The sequence below is a fragment of the Garra rufa genome, chromosome 8, assembly GCF_049309525.1.
Source record: "Garra rufa chromosome 8, GarRuf1.0, whole genome shotgun sequence".
Lineage (NCBI taxonomy): Eukaryota > Metazoa > Chordata > Actinopteri > Cypriniformes > Cyprinidae > Garra > Garra rufa.
The window spans coordinates 25,675,037-25,700,851 of NC_133368.1; the positions used below are offsets into that span (position 1 = coordinate 25,675,037).

A 25,815-nucleotide genomic window follows, 5' to 3' on the forward strand; every position below is an offset into this window, starting at 1 on the left:
ATCTAGCTTTGATAACAGGAATAAATTACATTTTAAAATATATTCAAATAGAAAGCAGTTATTTAAAATAGTAAAAATATTTCACAATATTACTAGCCTGGAAAAATCCAGACCCTAATCTATTAAGATTTAGGGTCTGGCATCGAGCAATGAAAACTGCCTAACTCGAGGGGCGGCACCAAGCATGCATTTGAAACTCTAACTGCACTAAATTGGATAACACCACGACCAATCACAACAATACACGCTTAGCTACCAGCAGAGCTAAATGGTGTTTCATTAACAAAGTTCGGGAGAAGCGCATCAGATGCTTAGCGTAAACATCACAAGTCAATCAGCGCCATAGGTTTAAATACAGCTGACTCACCTCAATTCACTCGATGGTTTATCAGTAACCCTCCACCACCCCATCTCATCACTCTCAGTTCTCGCTACTCCTATTGGGGGGTACTCTGGGTTCGGGCCACTCCCGAGCTCGGAGCCCTTCACCGGACAGCACGCCAAACATGCACTACTATTCTCCGGCTAATTATATGTAAGCGTGAACTCGTGAACTGATAGATTAAACTCTTGCCGTATCCAGTCGGCAAAACAGCAAAAACGTCCTTCTTGCAAAGGAACGATTCGAGTTTTCGGTTTTCTGTTCCTCTTTTATATGGAAAGCCAAGTCTAACTCGTTCATTGTAGCGGCCAAAGCCGTTTCAAACAACTTGTTGTTCATCTGTAGCGACAGCGATCTTTCAAAGTTTACTATATGATTCGGACGTCGCAGTGCTGTCATCATCAGCTTAGCTCGCCTCTGGCCCACCTACATCAGATACACAGATTTGATTGGTTTCCACAACTGCTTACGTATTGCAGTAACCTGCATCATTGCTCGATGCCAGAGTGTCTTGCAGAGACAATTCAAATTGTGCTCTCGCGAGACCTCTGGATTTCCAGGGTACAATATTACTGCTTTTGCAAATAAATGCAGGCTTGGTGAGCATAAGAGAAATCTTTAAAAACATAAAAACTTTTGACTGCAGTGTACAATGTCGAACAAAATGAAAAATACATTCATCTATGCTTTACAAAAGTACAGTATCACATATAATGCATGTCAGTAGTCCATCAAGTAATTGAACAGTTCAAAAGCTCTGAACACCTGAACGTTTTTACACAGCTTTCAAATGCAGCGATGGACATGTAGGAGATTTCACAAATTGATGTCTTCCTGGAGTTTCTTTCGTTTCTGCAGTCTGGCACATTTGGGACATGATTCATCACGGAAACATGAGATGTGGAAACAGGCTCTGCAGTCTAAAAAAAAATCCAAGGTACAAGGCAACTGTCATTTTATGAAATACAGGAATGGCCTTATATCAGATTACTCGCATTGAGTTCTCATCTTACACTGGCTACTAAATGATTAAGTACTATAACCCAAGGTGGACAAAAACATTGTTTTCAAATGTTTAAGACTTTATAAGCGTAATTATTATTAACAGAGTGTGTTGTAAATGCTTGTAGTAGGCCTATGCTGACATCTGACCTTGGCAGCGGGTGCAGGTGTCTCTCTGAAAAGGGAAAAGCACTTCCTCCCTGTGACAGAACTCACAGATAAAACCTTTGGCCTGACACAGCTGTAGAACACAATAGAGGACCGTTAAACACCCTCAAACACTATCTATCTATACATTTATTATTTTATGACAGTTATTTGTGGGTATTAACGTGGAACAATAATATAATAGTACATAGCTGTAAGTGCAGCTACCTCACAAATGTTGATGTGAATGATTGCAGACTGCATCAAGGCTTTCGCTATGGTACAGAGCTGACCTTTTTTTACCCTAATGAGGTCATCCATTGAGAAGAGGTGTAGTTCCTGCATCAGATGAGCAGGAAGTTGTTCAAACTCGTCAAGTACTCTGGTAAGAGAAACAGGTGTCAAAAAAGAAAAACCTATTCACACTATACTGTACCTGATTAAACAGAAACATCATATACTGATTGTTTTAAGGCTATGGCACTGCCAAGAATGTCCACTATTAATTCTAGTAAATCACCCAGTTGATAGTCTGCATGTGCTCAGAAGCTTTTTGATGGATATAAGTTGCTCTTGTAGTTCCTAAAGCAAATGATAACACACAGTTAATATTATGCTGCCGCTTTGTCCTGATATCAGTAAAAGACATCGACACACTACAAAATGGCAAAGGCCAAAAAACATCCAAGCATATCGTTTTTTGGACAAACTAAATATTTATACAGTCAAGCCTGAAATTATTCATACCCCTGGCAAATTCTGACTTACAGTTACTTTTATTCAACCAGCAAGTTTTTTTTTTTTTTTTTTACTGGAAATGACACAGGCGTCTCCCAAAAGATAATAAGACGATGAACAAGAGGCATCATTGTGGGAAAAAATATTTCTCCACTTTTATTTACATTTGAACAAAAAGTGGCATCTCCAAAATTATTCATACCCTTTGCAAACTGTCATAGTCTATGGGAAAATCCAAAGTTCTATACCATTCCAAATAGTCCAAGCTGTTCTAAAGCATCCTAATTACCCTGATTCATTGGGAACAGCTGTTTTAATCGACTCAACAGGTGAAAAACAGAAGCTCTCTGGTGTTGGTTTGTGGACAGTCATGGTTAAGACAAAGGAGCTCATGGAGGACCTGCGGCTGCGCATTGCGGCTGCTCACAAGTCAGGAAAGGGCTATAAGTGCAAAGTATTATTAAAAAATACAAGACGTTCCGCACTGTGAAAAATCTCAGGGGACCTGGTCGGAATCCAAAAGTGACACCTGTGCTGGCCAGGAGGATAGTGAAAGAGGTAAAAAAGAATCCAAGGATCACCACCAAGGCCATCCTGATGAATCTGGGCTCTGCTGGTGGCAACATCTCAAGGCAGACAGTCCAACGGACTCTGCACACCGCTGGGTTCCACGGACGCAGACCAAGTAGGACACCACTTCTCCAGATAAGGCACACAAAAGCCCGCTTGGCCTTTGCAAATGCTCATCTGGACAAAGAAGAAGATTTCTGGTCTTCTGTTTTATGGTCAGATTAAACAAAAATTTAATTGTTTGGCCACAATGATGTAGCCTTCATTTGGGGTAAAAAAAGAGAAGCCTCAACACTAAGAACACCATCCCCACTGTCAAACATGGTGGTGGGAACCTAATGTTTTGGGGGTGTTTTCAGCCGGTGGGAACATAATCACATAAACGGCACCATGAAAAAGGAGCAATACATCAAAATTCTAAACAACAACATCAGGCAGTCTGCAGAGAAACTTGGCCTTGGGCACCAGTGGACATTTCAGCACGAAAACGACCCAAAACACACAGGAAATGTGGTGCAGAAATGGTTAGCAGACAAAAACATTAACATTTTGCAGTGGCCCAGCCAGAATCCTGACTTAAATCCAATTGAGAATCTGTGGAGGGAGCTAAAGATCAGGGTGATGGCAAGGAGACCCTTCAACCTGAAAGAGTTGGAGCTCATCGCTAAAGATGAATGGGCAAAAATACCAGTGGAGACATGCAAAAAGCTGTTCAGCAATAATAGGAAGCGTTTGATTGCTGTAATAGCCAATAAAGTTTTTTTTATTGATCATTGAGAAGGGTATGAATAATTTTGGACATGACACTTTTTGTTCAAATGTAAATAAAAGATGAGTAATATTTTTTCCACAATAATGCCTCTTGTACATCGTCTTATTATCTTCTGCGAGACGTCTGTCATTTCTAATAAAAAAAAACTTGCTGGTTGAATAAAAGTAACTTTAAGTCAGAATTGCCAGGGGTATGAATAATTTCGGGCTTGACTTTATATCTTATAATTTAATGACAAATTTCCAATTTACAGGTTCATTTTTACAACGTACAGTACCATTCAAAGGTTTTGGGGTCAGTAACAAATACACTGTGTTTATAAACACTCTCACTTCCTGCAGGGCTAAGTTGAGGTTTGTCCAATCAGAATTTATAGGTAATAATAGGTAACTTTGAACAAGAATATTTCAATGATTATTATTCTGTATTATCAGTATTACTTCTATTGTATAATATTGCACCAGGGCTGAATGAAATACTCACTCTGAAACGCTGTAGCTCTTTGGCCTGACTATACAGCTTCTTAGCCACACTTGTAAGTTTAAAGAGCGGTTGCTGCCATATAGAGTCTAGTATCTGTCTGGAGAAATGGCAGACTGGATGCCGTGTAAAATCCCAGTTATTCAGAACCCGACCTGGAATCACTGATTCCAAACCGCCATGGCAGCCATCACAAAAGTATCTACCCAGGTAGTCACAATACCGCAGTTTCTTCATGTACCCTATAGGGAGAGAATAGCAGTGAAGAGGACTGAGGGCTGAAAGCTTTGGATCACATGGCTCATATAGGAGCAGCTTTATTACTCACTGGGCTCGATTTTAGTCCCACAGCCTGCACACAGGAAGTGCTGGGAAGCAATAACATCACTGCGCCTGATAAACAGATAAACAAATATTTATATGGATACCCTTGTGAAAAAGACATGTGCTTGTATCAGAGTGCATTTAGTGTACTTCAAATCTTAAACAAGCATTTTTAATACTGTACTTGAAGAAAATATAATAGGCCTATTGATGAAATAAAAGACCACTTAATGTACTTTAAAAGAGTACACTTTCAGGACTATGTTTCTTAATACACTTAAATATACACTACAAGTCAAAAGTTTTTGAACAGTAAGATTTTTAATGTTTTTTTTTTAAAGCCTGCATTTATTTGATCCTAAGTACAACAAAAACAGTAACATTTTGAAATATTTTTACTATTTAAAACAACTGCTTTCTATTTAAATATGTTTCAAAATGTAATTTATTCTTGTGATTTCACAGCTGGATTTTTAGCGTAATTTCTCCAGTTACATGATCCTTCAGAAATAATTCTAATATTATGATTTGCTGCTCAAAAAACATTTATTATTATGTTAAAAACAGCTGAGTTTTTTTTTTTTTTTTTTTTTTTGATGAATAGAAAGTTCAGAATAACAGTATTTATCTTAAATAGAAATCTTTTGTAACATTCTTTATCATCACTTTTGACCAATTTAAAGCATCCTTGCTAAATAAAAGTATTAATTTCAAAGAACAAATTATACTGACTCCAAGCTTTTGAATGGTATAGTGTATAATGTTACAAAAGCTTTTTATTTCAGATATACGCTGATCTTTGGATCTTTCTTTTTATCAAAGTATCCTGATCCTGCTCAACTGTTTTAAATATTGATAATAATAATTGTTTATAGAACAGCAAATCAGCATATTAGAATGATTTTTGAAGGATCATGTGACACTGACGACTGGAGTAATGATGCTAAAAATTTAGCTTTGATCACAGGAATAAATTAAATTTTAAAGTATTTCACAATGTTACTGCTTTTACTGTTCAAAAACTTTTGCCTGGACGTGTAATTTTAAAAAGTGTGCTTTATAATACTTTCAAATGAAACATTTTCATCAAAGAGAATATTAAATAAAGTTTTAATGATCTTTTATGTTTTAAAGATGTACACTTATTTTGATGTGTTGACAAAAACATGGTGTTCTTGCTGACCTGTGTGTTGGTTGGACACAAAAGATGATTTGAAATCTAGGTGGAGCCCAGGTTAATGTTCCTCTCATTCTGGTCTTCTGCACAATCTCTTCAGTTAGACTCATCCTGTCCTCTACCATAATATGGACAGAGACCTGTGGAAAAGAAGTGTGTGTGTTTTCATTTATTAGATAATTAAATATTGTTAAAATGAATGTCCTCAAAAACGCTTAATGTGTGTAGAGTATGTGGCAGATAAAGGGAGACACGTGTTTGCCAGTTTCTGTGGCTGCACCTGTGTGTGCTCATTGCATGGATGTGTGTTTTAGCATAACCATTCTCACTTCCTGCAGAGCAGAGTTGAGGTTGTCAGGGTTTTGCAGTAGCTCAGAGGGGAACCACTGCTTCCTGAACTTTGACACCAAATGATGGGCTAAATCTTCAGCAGAGCGCTGTATTCTGGAGCTCTGGAGACAACTGCAAATAAAACAATCCTATCTTGAATTTATGCATAAAAAACACATTGACATGATTTTGTACTGTAAGTGGAGAATTCACTGCTTACCTTTGAAAAGAAGCCAGCGAGTATCTGTCTGAAGATAGTTTGGGGGCGCTGTCGTCTGGCAGAGATAAGGAATTGAAAAAAATGAAGAGAAACAAATACACTTCCTATATGACCACCATGATTTTGAATAGAGTTCCTTATAAATGTGGAAATTTACTAACTAGTTAACAATTCGCATTTGCATTATGACTACAGAAATGCATTTCTTTTTTAAATTAGGTATTCGGTGGCAGCTTACAATTAAGTTAAGACAATTCATACTTATATTCATACATATAGTATATTCATACTATTACAATTAAGTCTTATAAATTCAATTTCCACTAACTGAGATATAAGATGGTACAAGTTGTGTTTATATAACACAAATGAGAATATTTTGACGTGGATCACACTGAAAATGAGAGAATATCTACTAAATGACCCCTAATGTTAACATTTGAACATTATTGTGAAGTGTCACCTATAACTGTAGAAAAGTGGATTTTCCAAAAACAAAACACTTTAGAAAAGTAAAATACTGCAGAAGTAAACAGTAATCAATGATGAGCTGTTAGTTTTGAAGAGACCAGGTCAGCATTATGTGATCTTTGGCAGGACCACATCACATGTGGATGACACAGGACTTTGTTTGAAACACAAACTGATCTTACCCTCAAACCCGCTGTCAAAGGAATAGATTGAATCTGTTTTTGAAGTATATTGTGTTTCACATCTGTCTTGATGAGGATGTGTGCTTTTTAACTGCTGCAAACACACGACCCATTTCACGGCCTCCAGCATTTCCAGCAACATATCCACAACTACAAAATGAGCATTTTCCTGCACATAAACAATGATAAAAGACACACTTTACTTTGCTATAATATTTGAATTGAGGATTTCCAAGATTGTCAACAAAAAGGAATCCTCTAGAGGATGTTAATAAGCAATAATTTATATAACTTTACCTATTATTGTTACCAATACTTCCCCTTAAGTAATTTTAATTGAAGATGAATTAAATGTAATGAAATCTATATTAACAATATCTAGTCTTAATATAATAATCTAAACAATTATACAGTATGCAAACATAGGCTTTACGGTACACTACCAGTCAAAAGTTTTTGAACAGTAAGATTTTGAATGTCTCTTCTGCTCACCAAGCCTGTATTTATTTGATCCAAAGTACAGCAAAAACAGTAAAATTTTGCAATATTGTTTACTATTTAAAATAACTGTTTTCTATTTAAATATATTTTAAAATATAATTTATTCCTGTGATTTCAAAGCTGAAGTTTTAGTATCATTACTCCGGTCACATGATGCTTCAAAAATCATTCTAATATTCTAATTTGCCTCTCAAAAAACATTTATTATTTTTATTATGTTGAAAACAGCTGTGTAGAATAATTCATGTTTTTTAAATGAATAGAAAGTTCAGAAGAACCGCATTTATCTGAGATAGAAATCTTTAGTAACATTATATAGTCTTTATAATCATTTTTGTTCAATTTAAAGCACATGCTAAATTAAACTATTAATTTATTATACTGACTCCAAGCTTTTGAATAATAAAGTGTATAAAGTTACAAAAGCTTTTTATTTCAGATAAATGCTGAAGTATCCTGAAAAAATGTACTCAACTGTTTTAAATATTGCTAATAATAATAATAATAATAATAAATGTTTCTTAAACAGCAAGTCAGCATATTAGAATGACTTCTGAAAGATCATGTGACACTGAAGACTGGTGTAATGATACTAAGATGTAGCTTTGATCACAGCAATAAATCACATTTTAAAAAATATTTTTTTAAATAGAAAGTCATTATTTTAAATAGTAAAAATATTTCACAATATTACTGCTTTTGCTGACTGTTGGATCAAATAAATGCAGGCCTGGTGAGCAGAAGAGAATTCTTTAAAAACTTTAAAACTCTTACTGTTCAAAAACTTTTGACTGGTAATGTACAATTGTTAGTATTCAGTAAATCAGTTTTTACAGTGTACCTGGTCCAGACTGTAGAGGTCTGCAGTGGAGTGATCAACACATGATCCATGTTTCTTAGCTTGGTCTGAGCTCCTCTGACCAGCTGCTGGTGGGATGTCAGTGCAGGCTCTTTTAGTCTTTGACTGGAAACCCTCATGTAACTGTCCAGAAACAAATGAGTGGCTGTGAGTGTCCCGAGAGACAGGTGAAATTCCTGTGCAATGATTATCTGAGAGGAACTGTGTCTGTCCTGAAGAGTCCTTGGATGAATCACAGTGATCAAGGTTTCTGTCTTTCTCTGAGCAACTGGACTCTACCAGTCTATGTGGACTTGAACAGTTAGATTTCACAGATGGAGAGATAGATAGTTCCCATATTGGAGGTGTCAAAGACAGACCAGCCTGTTTTTCTGTCTCTGTGTTATGTCTCTTGCGGGATATGACAGGGCTGCTCCGAGGTAGATAGTACTCTTCCTCAGGCTCGAACAGGCCTAAATCCCATTCAGCAACTGGAGCATTACATTCGCATACCTTCAGTCCACTTTCATCAATATCATCATCATCATCATCAGAGCTGTCAGAGTGATTATCATTTAAATCAGAATTCAGTAACCAGCTAACAAAGCCACAGCTTTTACCCGCATTTGCCTGGAGGATGAAACAGAACAGTAAAACACTCAGGGATACAAGAAAAGAGGTCTAATTAAATAGTCTAGTTTATTGTTTAGCACATTGTTTAGTACAGTCATTGAGAGAAACTACAAATCACCAAAAGAAACAGTTAATCCAGAAATGATCATTTACTCACCCACATGTTGTTCCAAAACTGTAGAAAACTTCCAAAACCTCACAAGGATGAGTAAATTATGACAGAACTTTCAATTTTGGGGTAAGCTATCCCTTTAAGATTCACAGCTGCAACAATACGTTGGTTATGAACTGTATCCGTGTTTCACAATTATCCTGACAAACAGCTGATAGTAAAGACATACACACGTGTTTGATTATGTGATATTCAATCTAGCAAAGAGCTAAAAACCAGTAAAACTCACCATATTTTGTTCGAGAAGCTAGAAGAAAAGTTCCAGCCTTCGTTTATGATATGATCTGATTAGTCTCCAGTAGTTTCACTTCCTCCGTCTTTAAATATTAGCCAATGTACGATTACTTTAGAGAAGCAGAACAGCGTCTAACTTGCTTGATTAGATTATCTAATGGGGGAAGCACACCATTTATAACTAAAACAAGAGCAAACATAAAGTGCAAACATTATAACCTAATTGTTTAAACCTTTTTTATGTATTTATGTTTTGTTTGTGTGTGTCTTTGTAAAATCAGTTATTAAAGTCATTACAGTACACTTACTCTTAACTGCACAAAGTCAGACATACAGTTGAAGTCAACAGCTGAATGTGCAAAATGTTAATTATTTTACCAAAATAAAAGGAATCATACAAAATGCATGTTATTTTAAATTTAGAACTAACCTGAATAAGATATTTCACATAGAAGACATTTACATATAGTCCACATTTGAATTTATAAAAATGACCCCATTCAAAAGTTTATATACACTTGATTCTTAATACTGGGTTGTTACCTGAATTATCCACAAATGTTTTTAAAATCATACAGACATTGATGGAAATGGTTCAAATACTCAAAATGCTGAAAAACCACAGAATCTGTGGGACCTCAAGGACTTTTCTGAAGAACAGCGGACAGTTTACCTGTTCAGGAAACTAAATAAATAGTACTAAATAAAAAAAATTACATGCATTTTGTATGATCCCTCTTATTTTGCTAAAATAATTGACATTTTGCCGATTCTGCAAGGTGTATGTAAACTTTTGACTTCAACTGTATATTTTAAACCTTGATCATAATAAATTACTTTCAAAATGGTACAAACTCTTTCAGAATAGCATTGTTCTCCCGGTCAATTCATATAAATGTTAATTTATTTAACTGTATGAGTAACATTAATGACTAAAATTTACTTTGGAATATGAAGCTATCAAACTAATATGGACTAAAATATTTATTATTTATTGTTGCACAGCACACCAATGTTCTAAATTAAAACTCTAGTGTGTGCTGTATAATAAAACAATATTTTATTATAAAATATCTTAATATTTTACTCGTGTTAATAATCAATTTTAAACATACTTATTTTTTTCTAATTATGTTATAATTGAAAAGCAAAATAATTATGAGAATGAATAAAGAACACGCATTTATCGTGTGCTTAAAACCATTTGGTTTAACAACCGTGAGTTCCCGGAATGTGAGACTTTCATATTTTATGAGGATATCCATTCAGTAAACTTTTCTGTTTAACATCACCATTAATTTGCTGTTGCTGTGATCGTACAGCAGATGGCGCTATAGTAAAGGCCAGGAAACCCGTTATTGGCACTAGCTCAGTTCCATAAACAAACTGCGCAGACGCGTTATGGACAGTCAGATAGCGCACTAGGAGGAAATTCAGCCACCGCTGTTGAGACCAGCACATTTTCTTTGGGATATACCAATCGCAGAGCCTTTTCGACGAGCTTTTTTTCCGACGGGGCGAACATGGCGACGCTGGGACCGGAGCCCCGTCCTCATTCCCAGCTGCCTTCTGCCGCATTACAGACGAACCTGAGCGGACTGGGCTCCAACACGAACCTGCCTCTCAGTCGGGGCTTGGAGAGAGCTCTGGAGGATGCGGCGAACTCCGGATTTCTGAACCTCAGCACAAGAAAACTGAAAGAATTCCCTCGGACAGCATCCAATTACGACTTAACGGATACGGTTGAAGCAGGTAAAGTGAAGTGATGCTGTATTTATGTTTAACACGCTGTGCGCGCACACGCGCGCCTGCTCGGTCAGATGCGCTTAGAATAGTTTCAGACAGGAATGTTGCCCAAAATGTGTTTTGTCGCATTTTAACCACTTAAAGATGTTTCTGGCTTTTTAAAACTAACAGTAGACCTCTAACTGTACAGAGAACAGATGAAACGTCTGCGTCAGCATTGGCTACATAAATGTTACAGAACATGTTGTTGCAGACAGGACAGTGTCCTGGCCCGGGATAAAGAGAAGTGGGCTACTTCAGTTGTCCCCAGAAGCAATTACAAACGCCCACCACGGAGCTTTGAGGATGTGTGGGACGAAAATAGTGTATATTATTACTGTCACACAGGACTGTTAATATAAGACTTCCTATGTGACCAGCTTGTCCACATACCGAGTACATGGAAATCCCCTTACACTTTTGACCGGGGATTTCATTTCCATCTTTGGAGATCAAAACGAAAATGAATGCATTTGTGTGTTTTTTTTTTTCTTCTTTTAAATCAGAATTCTAAAGGCTGATGATCATGAGATCTGCAGGGATTAGTTCTTTTGTTTGCTCTTTATTGCAAGGTGTGAATAATTAACTTGCAACCTACTGAGGTTGTCATCAGGACACTCGTGAGGAAACACCTAAGCTTTTTAACCCGAAATAAAAAGAAAGATTTGCTGCTTTTATGTGTACTGCTTGTTGTGGTAATGACAATTTGAGACATGCCTCTCCACGAGGCATGTGACGTCAGTAGTGGTTGGGAACTCAGTGAGTCGAATCTTTTGAATCATTTAAGTAAATTGATTCATTCAGTAGATCTTTCTGTACACACACCAGTGAGTGTACATACATCTGTGTGTGGCGAATGAGTCACTGAATCATTCACTTAACTAATTTGATCAAAACACTTAATTCTTTACAGTGGATTTGTTTAAAGCCTGCGTTCCGAGACCTTGCACCGTCCCGTTCAAGTTAAAATGAGATTTTTTTTTTTTGTTTTTTTTCCCCATTCTACACATTTTATGTCAACCGACCCTCTGACCTCTATGGGTTTGCACTTATGTCGCAATTTGGTGGATGTAAACAACAGCATGTTAATGTACTACTGAATACGTTGTTCTGCTAATTTATGCTGGCTAAACCATGGAAAAAACATGTGGAAGCTGTTAATCGTAGACTTAGTAATCAGGAAAGGGTGCAATATTTTAACAAACTAAAGGTTAATAGGTGGTAAAGATACATACAAGCAGTATTAATTAAGATATTAGCCTAATATTTCACCTACCTGACTGGAAATGATAAGAACAAACATGAATATTGTCAAGATTTTTGCCCAGGAATTTCTGGTTCAGTTTGACAAACCACAAACGCCTTGTGTTACTCAGACAGTTTTTTGTACTCATCTCCTTGATTTGCTTTAACTTTTGGCAGTCTGTAGTATTCAAAATGTTTTTCCTGGTCCAACCAATTAGTGCAGTCCAAAACATGACAATAATTGATAATTTTCAGCAATACTTAAGAGTTTCATTGAGTGCCGCCAATATGGCCGATTGATGACACGTCAGAAAGTTGGCTTGAAATAAATCCACACAGTCCATTTTCTAACTGCATATCTTAGTTTTATTTGTTTCACATTTTTAATCAGTAGGTCATACTCATAACTGGACCTTCCTGTGAAAATGACAGACTTTTCTCTGGTAAAGTTATGCAGGACTTCTGTAATTCAGTTCATGTTTCGAAATAATCTGTTAAGGAGTCAGTGCATAATAAATGAACAAGAAAGATTCATTCACTGCGAAGATTCGGTTCCCAATAGTCGTCATAATGAACGGCTGCGGGAAAAGCCAAGATGACAGTTAGGAATGTTCAGTGAGCGGGAGATATGCTTCCGTTCCCCGTGAATTCCTCCGCACTCCCCTCAGCTCGGAGGCAGGAGAGCAGCTAAAATAGGAAACAGGAAAGGGCAGACCGTGGAAATGGCAAATTCCTAGCATTCTTAAATGCTCTTCTGAAGTACTTTAATGCAGAAAATTATACATCCAGTCCATTGTGATATTTAGGATGTAAGAAGTGTTATTAAGTGACTAAACAGTCATCATTTTATCTGCTCATGAGGTCACAGTTCACACAGATGAAATCTTCCTTACCATAAATAATGCTAAAGTTACCACAAGATATATTTACTCAACTCTGCATTGTCAACCTTACGACTTATAGATGCATTTCGAAAGGCACTAAAAAGACTTTCAGTAAGAGTTTTGGTTTGGACTCGTTCAGGTGTTCTGTGCCTGTCCCACCGCTGATTTCAGCTCATATTTCTCCTCACAGTAGCTCTAGATTCCTCAGTTGTTGTCAGTGTTTTTTTTTTTTTGTTTTTTTTTAACCGACTCAAGATATTTCAAGCTGGGACATGTTGTCCTCACAAACACACTATCTTTGTTTGCCTCTCTACCATTTCACAGGAGTTTCACAGGTGGTGTTGGGTATTTCCACTGCTTATTAAGCCAGTGTGTAGTATTTTATGTATTTATGGCCCTGAGCTCTTTGTCCTTTAAGGAGAGGATGCCCTGTTTATGTTGCTTCAGGATGTGCTAGTCTTCACTATATACATCAACACTGTATATAATAAATGAGTCAAAAATAGCAGAAAAGTGACATGTAGTAAAACTTTACTGGAACTAGGGTATTTTTGATCAGAGTCATCATTTCAGAAGGAGTTTCTATTAAAAAAATTCCAACACAACTGAAAGTGAAAGCACAAAGTTCAATAGCTGTTATAAATGCCCTGTAGTGTGTAGTAGTAAGTTTAATTGTGCATGCTTATTTTCCCTATTCTTTAAATACACTAATAATTTAATAACCTACTAAATCATTTTAATACATACACTACCAGTCAAAGGTTTTTGATTTTTTTTAAATACATTTTTGAAGATTTCTAATGTTTTTTTTTTAAAGAAGTCAGAAGTTTTTTAACGGTAAGAGTTTTAATGTTTTTTTTAAGAATTATCTTCTGCTCACCAAGCCTGCATTTATTTGATCCAAAATACAGCAAAAGCAATAATATTGTGAATATTTTTACTATTTAAAATAACTGCTTTCTATTTTAATTCATTTTAAAATGTAATTTATTCCTGTGATCAAAGCTACATTTTCAGCGTCTTTACTCCAGTCGTTAGTGTCACATGATCTTTTATAAATCATTCTGATATGCTGATTTGCTGTTTAAGAAACATTATTATTATTATCATTAATATTTAAAAAAGTTGAGTAATTTTTTTCAGGATTCTTTGGTGAATAGAAAGATCCAAATACCAGCATTTATCTGAAATAAAAAGCTTTTGTAACATTATACACCATACCAATCAAAATCTTGGAGTCAGTGTAAGAAATTATAGAAATTAATACTTTTATTTAGCAAGGATGCTTTATATTATATCAAACGTGATGATAAAGACATTTATAATGTTACAAAAGATTTCGATTTCAAATAAATGCTGTTCTTCTGAACTTTCTATTTATCAAATAAACCTAACAAAATTCTACTCAGCTGTTTTCAACATGATAATAATAAAAATAAATGTTTTTTGAGCAGCAAATCAGAATATAAGAATGATTTCTGAAAGATCATGCGACTGCAATAATGATGCTAAAAATTCAGCTTTGAAATCACAGGAATAAATTACATTTTGAAATATATTTAAATAGAAATGAGTTATTTCAAACAGTAAAAATATTTCAAAATGTTTCTGTTTTTGCTGAACTTTAGATCAAATAAATGCAGGCTTGGTGAGCAGAAAAGACTTCTTTAAAAACATTAAAAATCTTACTGTTCATAAACTTTTGACTGGTAGTGTAAATGTACTTCTGGCTGTAGCTAAATGACTGATTTTCATTTTTGTGCTATTTTTTATTTATTTGGACAAACTGAGATAAATATATACTACCTTTAAAAGTTTGGGATCAGTAAGACTTGTACGATTTTTGGAAAATGTTCAGTAACTTAGTAAGGGTGCCTTAAATTGTTAAAAAGTGGCTGCAGAGACATTTAATGTTACAAAAGATCTCAATGTCAAATAAATGCTGTTTCATTCATCAAAGAATCCTGAAAAAATGCTGTTTTTATAAAAATCAGAAGCAATTAAATCTAAAGCTGCTTCAACATTAACAATAAGAAATGTTTCTTAAACATCAAATCAGTATATTAGTATGATTGCTGAAGAATCATGTAATACTGAAGACTGGAGTAATGGCTGCTAAAAATTCAGCTTTGCAATCACAGGAACATATTATATTTCAAAACATTTTCCAATAGAAAACAGTTATTGTAGATTGTAATACTATTTCGCAATATTCCTATTATTACAGTATTTGAAAACGAAACACTGGACGATTCACACGAGTAAACAGATCTATTCTGTGTTTTCTAATAGGTTGCAGGCCTGCTCACAATTTGATGCAGTTTGGTCTGTCTTGATATTGTAGTTTTTGCTCTTAGAGCCATGCACCATGTCAGATGGCGTGTGTGATCCGCATACACCCACATGCATTACCTGTGACCTGTGCTCAACTCTCCCATAGATGCAAGATGATAATGTTATAATGAAGCCATCCTCTCTCTCTCACCTCCTACTATCTATCTGCTGTCAACCCACACAAGTACGTTGCACATGAGCTCACATGCATGCACACAAACCTTGTTACACAACGCACACATTTTGGTTTCCAGTCTTTGAATTAGGACACACATAAAATTGTAGTACACACACTGCTCACAACACAAACCCTCTTCCACGTGATAGCATTTTCATAAATATGGGCACGCAAGCACATATCCTCTATCTGACAAGCTCTCTGAGCCAGGTTTTGTTTTTGTGGACGGTCAGGGTTTCATTTCAGTGCGACAAATGAAAATAGGATCGTAGTATAGTGTGTTAAGAAATAGTCTTTTGGCATTCTGGCAAATAATCTGACGTTCAACTTTATTTCTCTTTGGTACTTGCAATGCTTGGGTGGGTGGATGCAGGGGTGTTTAATGCAAATTATGGGATAACACCCACACACATGCACACAAATACCCCAGCCTCCAAATAGTGGGTGTGTGTAGGAGTGCGTCTTATCTCTGGGCAACACCACTTTGGATAAACATTATGCATTAAAAATGCATTACATCAACACCTTTCAGAGTGTTTTGCTAATGCACCATGGCAACAACCCGTCACTATTACAAAGCCCAGGCATTCACTGATAGAACCTGAACCTGAAACTGATAACTGTTATTTTTATTGACAAACGTACAGAATGTTTGATGCAAAAACAACAAAATTTAGCAATTTAAAATAAGTTTTCTATCTAAATATATTTTAAAATGTAATTTATTCCTGTGATCAAAGTTACATTTTCAGCATCATTTCTCCAGTTTTCAGTGTCACATCCTTCAGAAATAATTCTAATATGCTGATTTGCTGTTCAAGAAACATATATTATTATTATTATTATTATGAATATTTAAAACAGTTGAGTAAATTTTTTCAGGATTCTTTGATGAATATAAAGATCCAAAGATCAGCATTTGTCTAAATTAAAAAGATTTTGTAACATTATACACTATCAAAAGCTTGGAGTCAGTATAATTAATAATAAGTATAAAAGAAATTATAGAAATTAATAATTTTATTCAGCAAGGATGATTTAAATTGATAAAAATGGATTATAAAGACATTTATAATGTTACAAAATATTGTTTCAGAGAAATGCGGTCTGTTCATCAAAGAAACCTGAAAAAATTCTATTCGGCTGTTTTCAACATAAAAATGTTTTTTTGAACAGCAAATCAGAATATTAAACTGATTTCTGAAGAATTGTGACACTGAACACTGGAGTAATGATGCAAAAAATTCAGCTTTGAAATCACTGGAATAAATTACATTTTAAAATATATTCAAAAAGAAAACAGTTATTTTAAATAGTACAAATATTTCACAATTGTACTGTTTTACTGTACTTTGGATCAAATAAATGCAGGCTTGGTATGCAGAAAAGACTTTAAAAAGCATTCAAAATTTTACTGTTCAAAAACTTTTGACTGGTAATATATATATTGTCCTAGTTTCTAATAGTTAATAAAAAAAGTTACGTATGAAACAAGCAATGGTGTCATGCTGAATAAAATATCTTATCCAATATGGGGGAACCTCATGTTGTTACAAACCTGTATGATTTTTCTTCTCGACACAAGGTATTTTGAAAAACCATACAGTTGCTGTTAGCCATTCCATAGTATTTTCTATAAAATATATTTTGTGTTCAACAGAAAAAAGAAACTCATATAGTTTTGGAACAACTTGAGGGTGAATAAATGACGACAGAATTTAAATTTTTCTATTTACATATTATGAACTAATAATGAAAAATACAGCTTTTTTTTATTAATCTTGTTTAAGTTCCATTTCTAAATGTATATAATTATTATGTTAGGTTTCCAGTTAAATTAATATTACTAATTTGCAGGGCTCAGCGCTGAGAATTTTTCCTGCTGACACTAAAGATAACTCAATTTAATGTTCACGCGTTATCTGTGAAGCAGCTTGCCAATTTGCTTTCGCATCTTCTTGCGCTTGAATGCTTGTAAATTGCTTGAATGTTTTATTTGACAAGGCTTAACATCTTTCATGCTGGCCATGGGCCATTGGTCAGTCATTATTGTTGATCTCTGATATATTTTATGATTACATATGAATAATAAGCAATAAACATTAACCTATAAATAATGAAATAATGAGAATTATGTTAAAATTGTAGTTCGTAATACTTAATGCATTAACTAATGTAACAAAATTGTAAAGTATTACAAACAAAATCATCACTGTTCAGACATTATTGAGGCCTCGTTAGGGTTTAATGAGGATTTCTGAAAAAATCCTGGTATGTGTGTGACTTAATGGGGGCATCTGTGTCCTGAAGGGTTTTGGCTCAGGAACGTTGTAGGGCTTTCCAACCTACGCCTTGTTTCTTGGGGTTTTAAGAGTGTCACAGCATCGGATGAGGGTTCTGAATGGATTTGATTGCTGTAAAACCTGGAGCTGTGTGACAGTCCTTAAATGAACTGTTGGGAAAAGCAGATGACCAGCGTTGTTTACACTGACAAAATATATGTAAAGAAGAATAGGTATGATGAAGGAATGCATTAAGAGAACATTTTCTAAAGAAAATACACGAGTGGCTTGTCATAACATGCTGGAATGCAGTTAGTGCTTTTGCTCATCTCAGTTTTCTTAGGATCCAACTGTCACTCACTAGCGTCACTAGTCTCAGTGAAAAAATCTGTTACTTTTGACTAAAAACTGTTTGTCTGATTTGTCAGTTGTGAGTTGCCTTGTTAGGTTGTTTACTGATATTCTGCGCTGTAGAATTTCTCAAATATTTTTGAGTTATTCTGAAGATACATTATTATGCCTGTGTCTGTGTGTGTGTGTGTGTGTGTTCATGCTTTGTTTCTGGGAATACAAATAACTAATATTTAACTTAAAGGGATAGTTCACCCAAAAAGATTAGAGATTTTTATCTGCTTACCCCCAGGGCATCCAAGATGTAGATGACTTTGTTTCTTCAGTAGAACACAAACAAAGATTTTTAACTCAAACCGTTGCAGTCTGTCAGTCATATAATGGCAGTCGATGGTTACCAAATCTTTAAGAGTAAAAAAAACATACACAGACAAAACCAAATTAAACGGCTTGTGAAGATACATTGAGGTCTTAAGATGCAAAACGATCAGTCTGTGTAAAAAAACAGAACAGTATTTATATCATTATTTACCTATTTATATCATTTTTTTAACTCTTAAACATTTGGTAACCATTGACTGACGTTATATGACTGACAGACTACAAAAATCTTTGTTTGTGTTCTACTGAAGAAACAAAGCCACCTAAATCTTGGATGCCCTGGGGGTAAGCAGATAAACATCAAATTTTCATTTTTGGGTGAACTGTCCCTTTAATAAATATAAAGTATAACTATAATACTAAATACAAAACATATGCTAAATATAAAATTAGGGATGCACCGATACGAATCGGCCGATCATGCTTGCGCGTTTTGTCAGTAAAGCCGGTTCTGTAATCAGCGGTAAATGCCATCAGGTGCGTGATTTCACGTTGAGCCGTATATACTACACACAGCCGTTGTTCACTGACGAGCTGCGCACATCCGTGTGAATGTGCGCAGCTCGTCAGTGAACAACGGCTGTGTGTAGTATATACGGCTCAACGTGAAATCACGCACCTGATGGCATTTACCGCTGATTACAGAACCGGCTTTACTGACAAAACGCGCAAGTGATCGGCCGATACGGATCGGTGCATCCCTATATAAAATATTAAGTATACTTCCTACTTAATATTGCTTTCATGATACCATTTAGAGAAATGTAAAAGAGAACACAAGAATTTAGAAAAACATTTATTAGTATAGAAAATTACAAATGTAGTAAAATTAAAAACAATTGGCTTTCAAAGGAAAAGAGAAAACACAAATACAAAATCCAGAACTTTATGCTCATTTTACAGTTATATAAACTTTTCACTTTTGTTGTAATACTAATAATACTGTTTGTAATAAAATATTTTGTGTTAAGCTGAAGTATTTTCACTAGTGGCTTCAGACTGGGCCACACTGTAGTTCTTAACAAACAGGTCGTTGTACATTGTGTCTGAGAAACTAGGCTCTGTCGGAAGTGACTGAAGTGCAGGTCAAGTCATAAAATGCCACTCTGTGTGTATCTTTGGCAACTTGCTTGATAAATTGTCACAAATGTAACTGTCTATATCTTCCTCATTTTTTTAAATCATTGAATACCAAAGAATATTTGGATCAATTAAATGTCCAAATAAAGTATTGTGAGATTTCTAGGCGAACAGGTTTTCATGTGTTTGGGAAGGGGTGTGTAAATGTGTGTGTTTCCCATGTTTCTCCAGGAGGAAATGGCCTTTTCTGCACGTTATCATACAATGAGCCAGGGAGGAGACAACATCCTGCCTCTGTCTTACAGAACAAACCTGTGTGTTATGCTGGTATACAGTTAGAAACATATACAAATTAAATCAGGGGCATCTGACCAAGGTCAGATACAATATCAACACCATCATCAATCAACGTGGTTCATTATCACACCCTGGTCTTTTGTTTTAAACCAATATTGTCGACTCAACTACGTAACTAATGTCCATAAAGAACCTTCAACATCTGAAGAACCTTTCTGTTTTACAAAAGGTTTTTCAGATTATAAAAAGGTAATAAAGAGATGGTTCTTTAAAGAACCTTTGACTGAATGGTTCTTGGTGGAACCAAAAATGGTTCTTCTATGGCATCTCTGTGAAGAACATTATTTTTAAGAGTGTAGAAGTACGTACAGGACTGTTGAAAAGTTTGAGTTTGTTTTAGGCTGGATTTATTTGATCAAAAATACATTACAGTAATACTGTGAAATATTATTAGAATTCTAAGTAACTGTTTTCTATTTTAATTTATGGTAAAATGTATTTTATCTAATGACAAAGCTTTTTATTCAATTTAAGGCTGTAAAAAGTCTTTATCTTAAATGACATAAGAAAATTCGTAATCATCATTTTAAGGGGACAGAAAACAGGGACCATGATATGGCGTAACGTAATTGAATATTAAGCTTCAAAAGGCTGTGATTTAATTGAATTAATGTGAGCGCTGCATGTTTACATGATGCTGCTGTGTCTGCTACAGGCTTCAAAACAGTTCACACTCAACCAATATCACAGAATAATGCGATTGCTGCTTTCTAATAATCTACTGTTAATTAAATATGATAATGTTTACCTTATGGTGTTTACAGTATATCACCTACAAATGTATTTGCTTTTCAGATAAATTTGCTATTCTAATAAGCACAGCTTCTTATGTTTAGATCATATATGTCATGTCAAATATAATCACCATACATTTTAAATATAATTATACACATTTTTTGATCAAATTTTGGACAATTTTTGGATGCCAACTCTTAAAAAATCAATTAAAGGCTAAAATGTGAGGATTATCATTTTGTCAACCTGTATTTGAACTGTAAAGCTGTTTAAATTCTGGTCTTTACAGTCATTTTACTGTTTAGGAGGCTCATCCTCGCCCTTTTGGTATTCATTTTGTTTGTGCAGGTCTTAAGGAAGGTCTTAAAAAGCCTTAAATTTGATTTTAAAAACCCTGCAGATAGGGCTGGGTGATATGGCTGAAAACTGTATCACGATATCAGTGTTTCATATTGGTCGATATCGATAATTATTGATATTTTTTATGACCCATTTACTTTGTGTAATAACGAAAACATTTATTTCAGTGGAAAAATAAGTCCAAAACTCTCTATTTAACATTTTGAACAATATGGCTCTACAATCTTTTGCCTTTTTTCTTTTTTTTTTAGAAATTGTTACGTGTCAAATCAAATGAAAGCATAAACATTTATTAATTTTTAATCAAATGAAAAATAAACCCTTTTAATTTTTGGCAAACAAACAGAGGTTTGGAAGAAAAATTATATTCAGTTTAAAACGTTTAAATAATAATTGTAGTATTTTTTCTACAATGAAGTAGTTAATCTTGTAATATTTATTTTTTATCATATATTGTTTTATGTGAATTATTTAAATAGGAATATATATTTATATTTACATTATACTGTACAAAAGTAATACAAGACTAATTCAAGACTGTTTCATGTTAAACCGTACTTTTATTTTGACAGGTTGCCATGAAGTTTCTGTGTGTACAGTATGATATGATGCTTTCTCAAATGAAATGGTAAAAGTGACACTCACAGCAGCTTTGGAGATTGAGTTGATCTGTTTATGTGAGATGCAAATGCCAAAAATTAGCGGGAGCGTCAAGCGTGCTTCAGTATGCGTGTAGTAAAAAACGCGTCTCCGCCATTCATACACACAGAGGCAAACGGAACATGCAGGATTCAGATTAAAACGGTCTTTTTGCATTTCAGTTTTCACAGACACTAGTCCATATCGCGATTTGAATTAAGTGACAGACCAACTTTTGATTTATTAATCCAAAAATCAACGAATTCTGTGGCATTCCGCCCTATAGTAAATTAGGTTTTTATGAATGAAGTCCGCAATCCAGTCCGTGTTTTCGCGGAGGAGACATTGTAAACGCGCGACCATGTAGAGACAGAAATGACATGCCTTCGTGTAAATAAGATAATTAACATAAGGCAATTTAGTTTATTTAATAAAATAACAATGTATAGACCTGTTCTATAGGAAAGATAACCTTAAATGACTTCTATTGTGATCTGGCGCTATATCGAAAATAAAATGAACTTTGAATGGCGCAACCGAATCTGATACTGTTACATGATTGGCTGTTAGCGTGTCACTCCCTACGTTGCTAGGTTACCAGAGAGCGAGTGCCTTTGTTAATGCAACCAAACTTGCTTCACAACCTCTGTTTTCTTCCGACGAAGAATAAAGAATATTGAACGTTTTATCGAACGCATTTTTTATTGATATCGATCATGTGTCTATCGCGATACATATCGTAACACATCCTTGGTAAAAGTATTAATTTCTTTCAGAAAAAGAAAGAATAAAAATTTACTGGCCCCAAACATTTAGATGGTAGAGCTTATATTGTTACAAAAGATTTCTATTTGAAATAAATGCTGTTCTTTTTCAACTTTATATTTGTCAAAGAATCCTGGAAAAAAGTGTCACAGTTTCCAACAAAATATTAAACAGCACAGCTGTTTTCAACATTGATAATAAATCAGAATATTAGAATGATTTGTGAAGGATCATGTGACACTGAAGACTGGAGTAATGATGCTGAAAATTCAGCTTTGTATCACAGGAATAAATTACATTTTAAAAATATATTCACGCAGAAAACTGTTATTTTAAATGGAAATAATATTTCACAATATTACAGTTTTTTTTCTGTATTTTTGATCAAATAAATGCAGCATGATGAGCATATGAAACGTCTTTAAAACCATAAAGAAATCTTTTGAATGGCAGTGTATATCTCCTGTAATATCCACATTGTATTTGTCTGGTAATTAGTGACTTATTCTGATCAGTGATCTAGTTTAATATAAGTTAGCATGTACAGACACTAGCTGTTTATGTCCTTGAGACAGTAGTATTACCCAGATTCAACTGCCCTACATACACTCTGAGACACTCACTTTATCAGAGCCCCACCCAGACACCAAAAAGAGGGTCAAAGTGTGTGTGTACTGATGTACTGAAGATGATATGCTTGTAGTATTATATTAATGGATCTTTCACTTGATCTTTCAGTTAATCTTTGAATATGTTTATGTTATACATTTGTTTAAGTTATCGCAAGAAGTTCATAGAAAAAAATGTGTGTGTGGTGGGGACAGATGGACTAAGCTTGCTAATCACTAATCAGGTCATAAGTCTTGTTCTAGAGTAAATCAGACGTCTCAGCTCAGGGTGGATTGATGCATTGATCTGACAATGAAAATTAAGCATCAGTTATGGATTTTAAACAATGATTATATTAATACCCAAATATGCAAATGTATTCCTAATCTAAAATACTATTTTCATTTGTACAAATCAGTTGTACTGTAAATATTCGAACAAGTTACATTTGTGTCTCAATCATTTCTTTACATTTTACTAAAATGTGCAAATCGAATCAAAACAAAATGTGAGAGAAATGACTCAAACAGAAATGTAAAATTTCTTAATGCATTGTAAAGAATCATTAACAGGTTAAGTCATTGTCAGAGCAAATGTGGCACACCAGATGCTCTGCTGTGAGACTCAACTCACAACTGATTCCAATAAAATGTTATGTTAGCATGTTGCTAAGATATTAGTGTTTTTGCTTGTCAGACACAAAGCATTTGAAAAAAAGAGGGTGTTGTAAAGCAAATGAAATCTGACATTAATCATATTGTTAATTGTGTTAAGCTTTCTGAATCACCATGATACATAGAGCAAACATTGTTTTGTAAAACTGTCAATATTTAATTAGATTAAAATATTTTATTTATTAGCTTTGGTATTTCAAGGAGGAGTTCACTGTGTCATCCAATATGTTCATGTCTTTCTTTCTTCAGTCGTAAAGAAATTATGTTTTTTTTAAGGCCCCCGAGTTTGAACTTCCAAAATGCAGTTTAAATGCAGCTTCAAAGAGCTCTAAACGAAGAAGGGTCTTATCTAGCAAAACGATCTGTTATTTTCTAAAAAGAAAATTGACATTTTATATACTTTTTAACCGCAAACACTTGTCTAGCTCTGCGCGAACTGTGTGTATTCCTGTTTATGGCAGTTAGGGTATATCGAAAAACTCCCATCTCATTTTCTCCTCCAACTTCAAAATCGTCCTACATCGCTGTTTTACCTTTTTTGTAAAGGGCGTTTGACCTTCTTTGTAAACACTGGGTCGGTACTTCTGCAGGGTTGTACACTCTTAAAAATAAAGGTGCTTTAAAAGGTTCTTCACAGTGATTCCACAAAGAACCATTCAGTCAAAGGTTCTTTAAAGAACCATCTTTCTTACCTTTTGTATATTATGAACAACCTTCGTTCACTACAAAGAACCTTTTGTGAAACAGAAAAGTTATCAGATGTTAAAGGTTCTTTGTGGAACCATTTAGACAAAAAAGGTTATTCTATGGCATCGTGAAGCAACTTTATTTATAAGAGTGTAGGACTATTTTGAAGTCGGAGGAGAAAATTAGATGAGAGTTTTTTGGCATTTTCCCTTCTTCCTCGAGTGGAATCATTTAGAGCCATTTGAAGCTGCATTTAAACTGCATTTTGGAAGTTCAAACTCAGGGCACCATAGATATCCATTATATGGAGAGATATTCTAAAATGTTTTTCTTAGAAAACATAATTTCTTTACAACTGAAGAAAGAAAGATATGAACATCTTGGATGACAAGGGGGTGAGTACATTAACTGTAAATTGTTGTTCTGAAAGTGAACTGCTCCTTTAATTAATTCAAATTCACAGAGATTTTTTCTATAAATCTGTGATGATCAAAAAGTATGAATGAAAGCAGTGGTGTGATTTCCTGTCTGATTGTTTTTTTATTTGTTTGTTTGTTTATTTTATTTCCTCACATATTCTTATTACATCAGACTGCATTAAAGAACTGTAAAACTTTAAAAATGAGATTTAGGACACATAAGCGCACACTCCACTTGTCCAGTGTGAATCAAGATGCTGCTGCCTGTCAGAGAGAAACAGTTTGCTTATTCAACAGAACTCAAAGAGCACACTTACACACTCAACATCATGCTGAGAGTGGGCACACAGAGGAATGCTGAGTGGCAGAAACGCATGAGCACAAATGCGGCACTCTTGTACGTGCATTTCACTGTTATGCACACTTGGTATAAATCAAGTCAGAACCATCTGTTTGATTATATACTGTAAATAAGTGCACACACACACACACGCTCAGCTGATTATTCCAGATGTAAACCGCAGGATGAGGCCGCACCCAGAGTAGCATAATGACAGACTATGTTTCTATGCCCTTTTCCCACTTCAGAGACACTTTGAGGAGAGGATAAGATTGTTTGAGTGAAAGAATAAGCAATTAGAGCTATAAGAATGGAATGAGAGATGTAATTAGCTTAATGAAAACTTCACTCATACAGTTAGAAGTATGTTTGTGTCGTATATCAGATTCTGCTGTCCTTTTGGGATCTTCTTTCTGCTATTCTGATTATATGTGACCCTGGACCACAAAATCAGCCACAAGGGTTATTTTTTTCAAATTGAGATTAATGCATCATATGAAAGCTGAATAAATAATATTTCCATTAATGGATGGTTTA

The 25,815-nt window shown here is 34.7% G+C and overlaps 2 protein-coding genes across 7 annotated transcripts in view; one reads left to right on the top strand and one right to left on the bottom strand.

The window, feature by feature from the left end:
• Positions 1-1,005: 1,005 nt before the first annotated feature.
• rubcnl (rubicon like autophagy enhancer) lies at positions 1,006-9,070 on the bottom strand. Its single transcript, XM_073846308.1, has 12 exons — positions 8,925-9,070; positions 8,138-8,764; positions 6,787-6,964; positions 6,143-6,170; positions 5,922-6,054; positions 5,599-5,732; positions 4,420-4,484; positions 4,095-4,333; positions 2,052-2,113; positions 1,760-1,913; positions 1,535-1,625; positions 1,006-1,302 (listed from the first exon to the last, which is right to left on the bottom strand). Exons 1-12 carry the CDS (start codon positions 8,928-8,930, stop codon positions 1,199-1,201), a joined length of 1,821 nt encoding a protein of 606 aa, XP_073702409.1. The 5' UTR covers positions 8,931-9,070; the 3' UTR covers positions 1,006-1,198.
• A 1,536-nt stretch (positions 9,071-10,606) lies between these two features.
• lrch1 (leucine-rich repeats and calponin homology (CH) domain containing 1) overlaps positions 10,607-25,815 on the top strand; it is a 70,171-nt gene continuing 54,962 nt past the window's right edge. For all 6 annotated transcript variants that reach the window (XM_073846335.1, XM_073846337.1, XM_073846331.1 and 3 more), the window contains exon 1: positions 10,607-10,925. In XM_073846335.1, coding sequence (XP_073702436.1) covers positions 10,697-10,925 — 229 coding nt within the window. In that variant the 5' untranslated portion in view covers positions 10,607-10,696. The remainder of the gene's footprint in view (positions 10,926-25,815) is intronic.

What these genes read in the sequence shown, in the direction of transcription:
- rubcnl (XM_073846308.1), bottom strand. An exon ending in TGTGTCCAACCAACACACAG is followed by an intron (nt 4,485 to 5,598) that starts GTCAGCAAGAAC and finishes TCTGTTTATCAG; the next exon opens with GCGCAGTGATGTTATTGCTT. An exon ending in AAGAGCTACAGCGTTTCAGA is followed by an intron (nt 2,114 to 4,094) that starts GTGAGTATTTCA and finishes CATTTGCTTTAG; the next exon opens with GAACTACAAGAGCAACTTAT.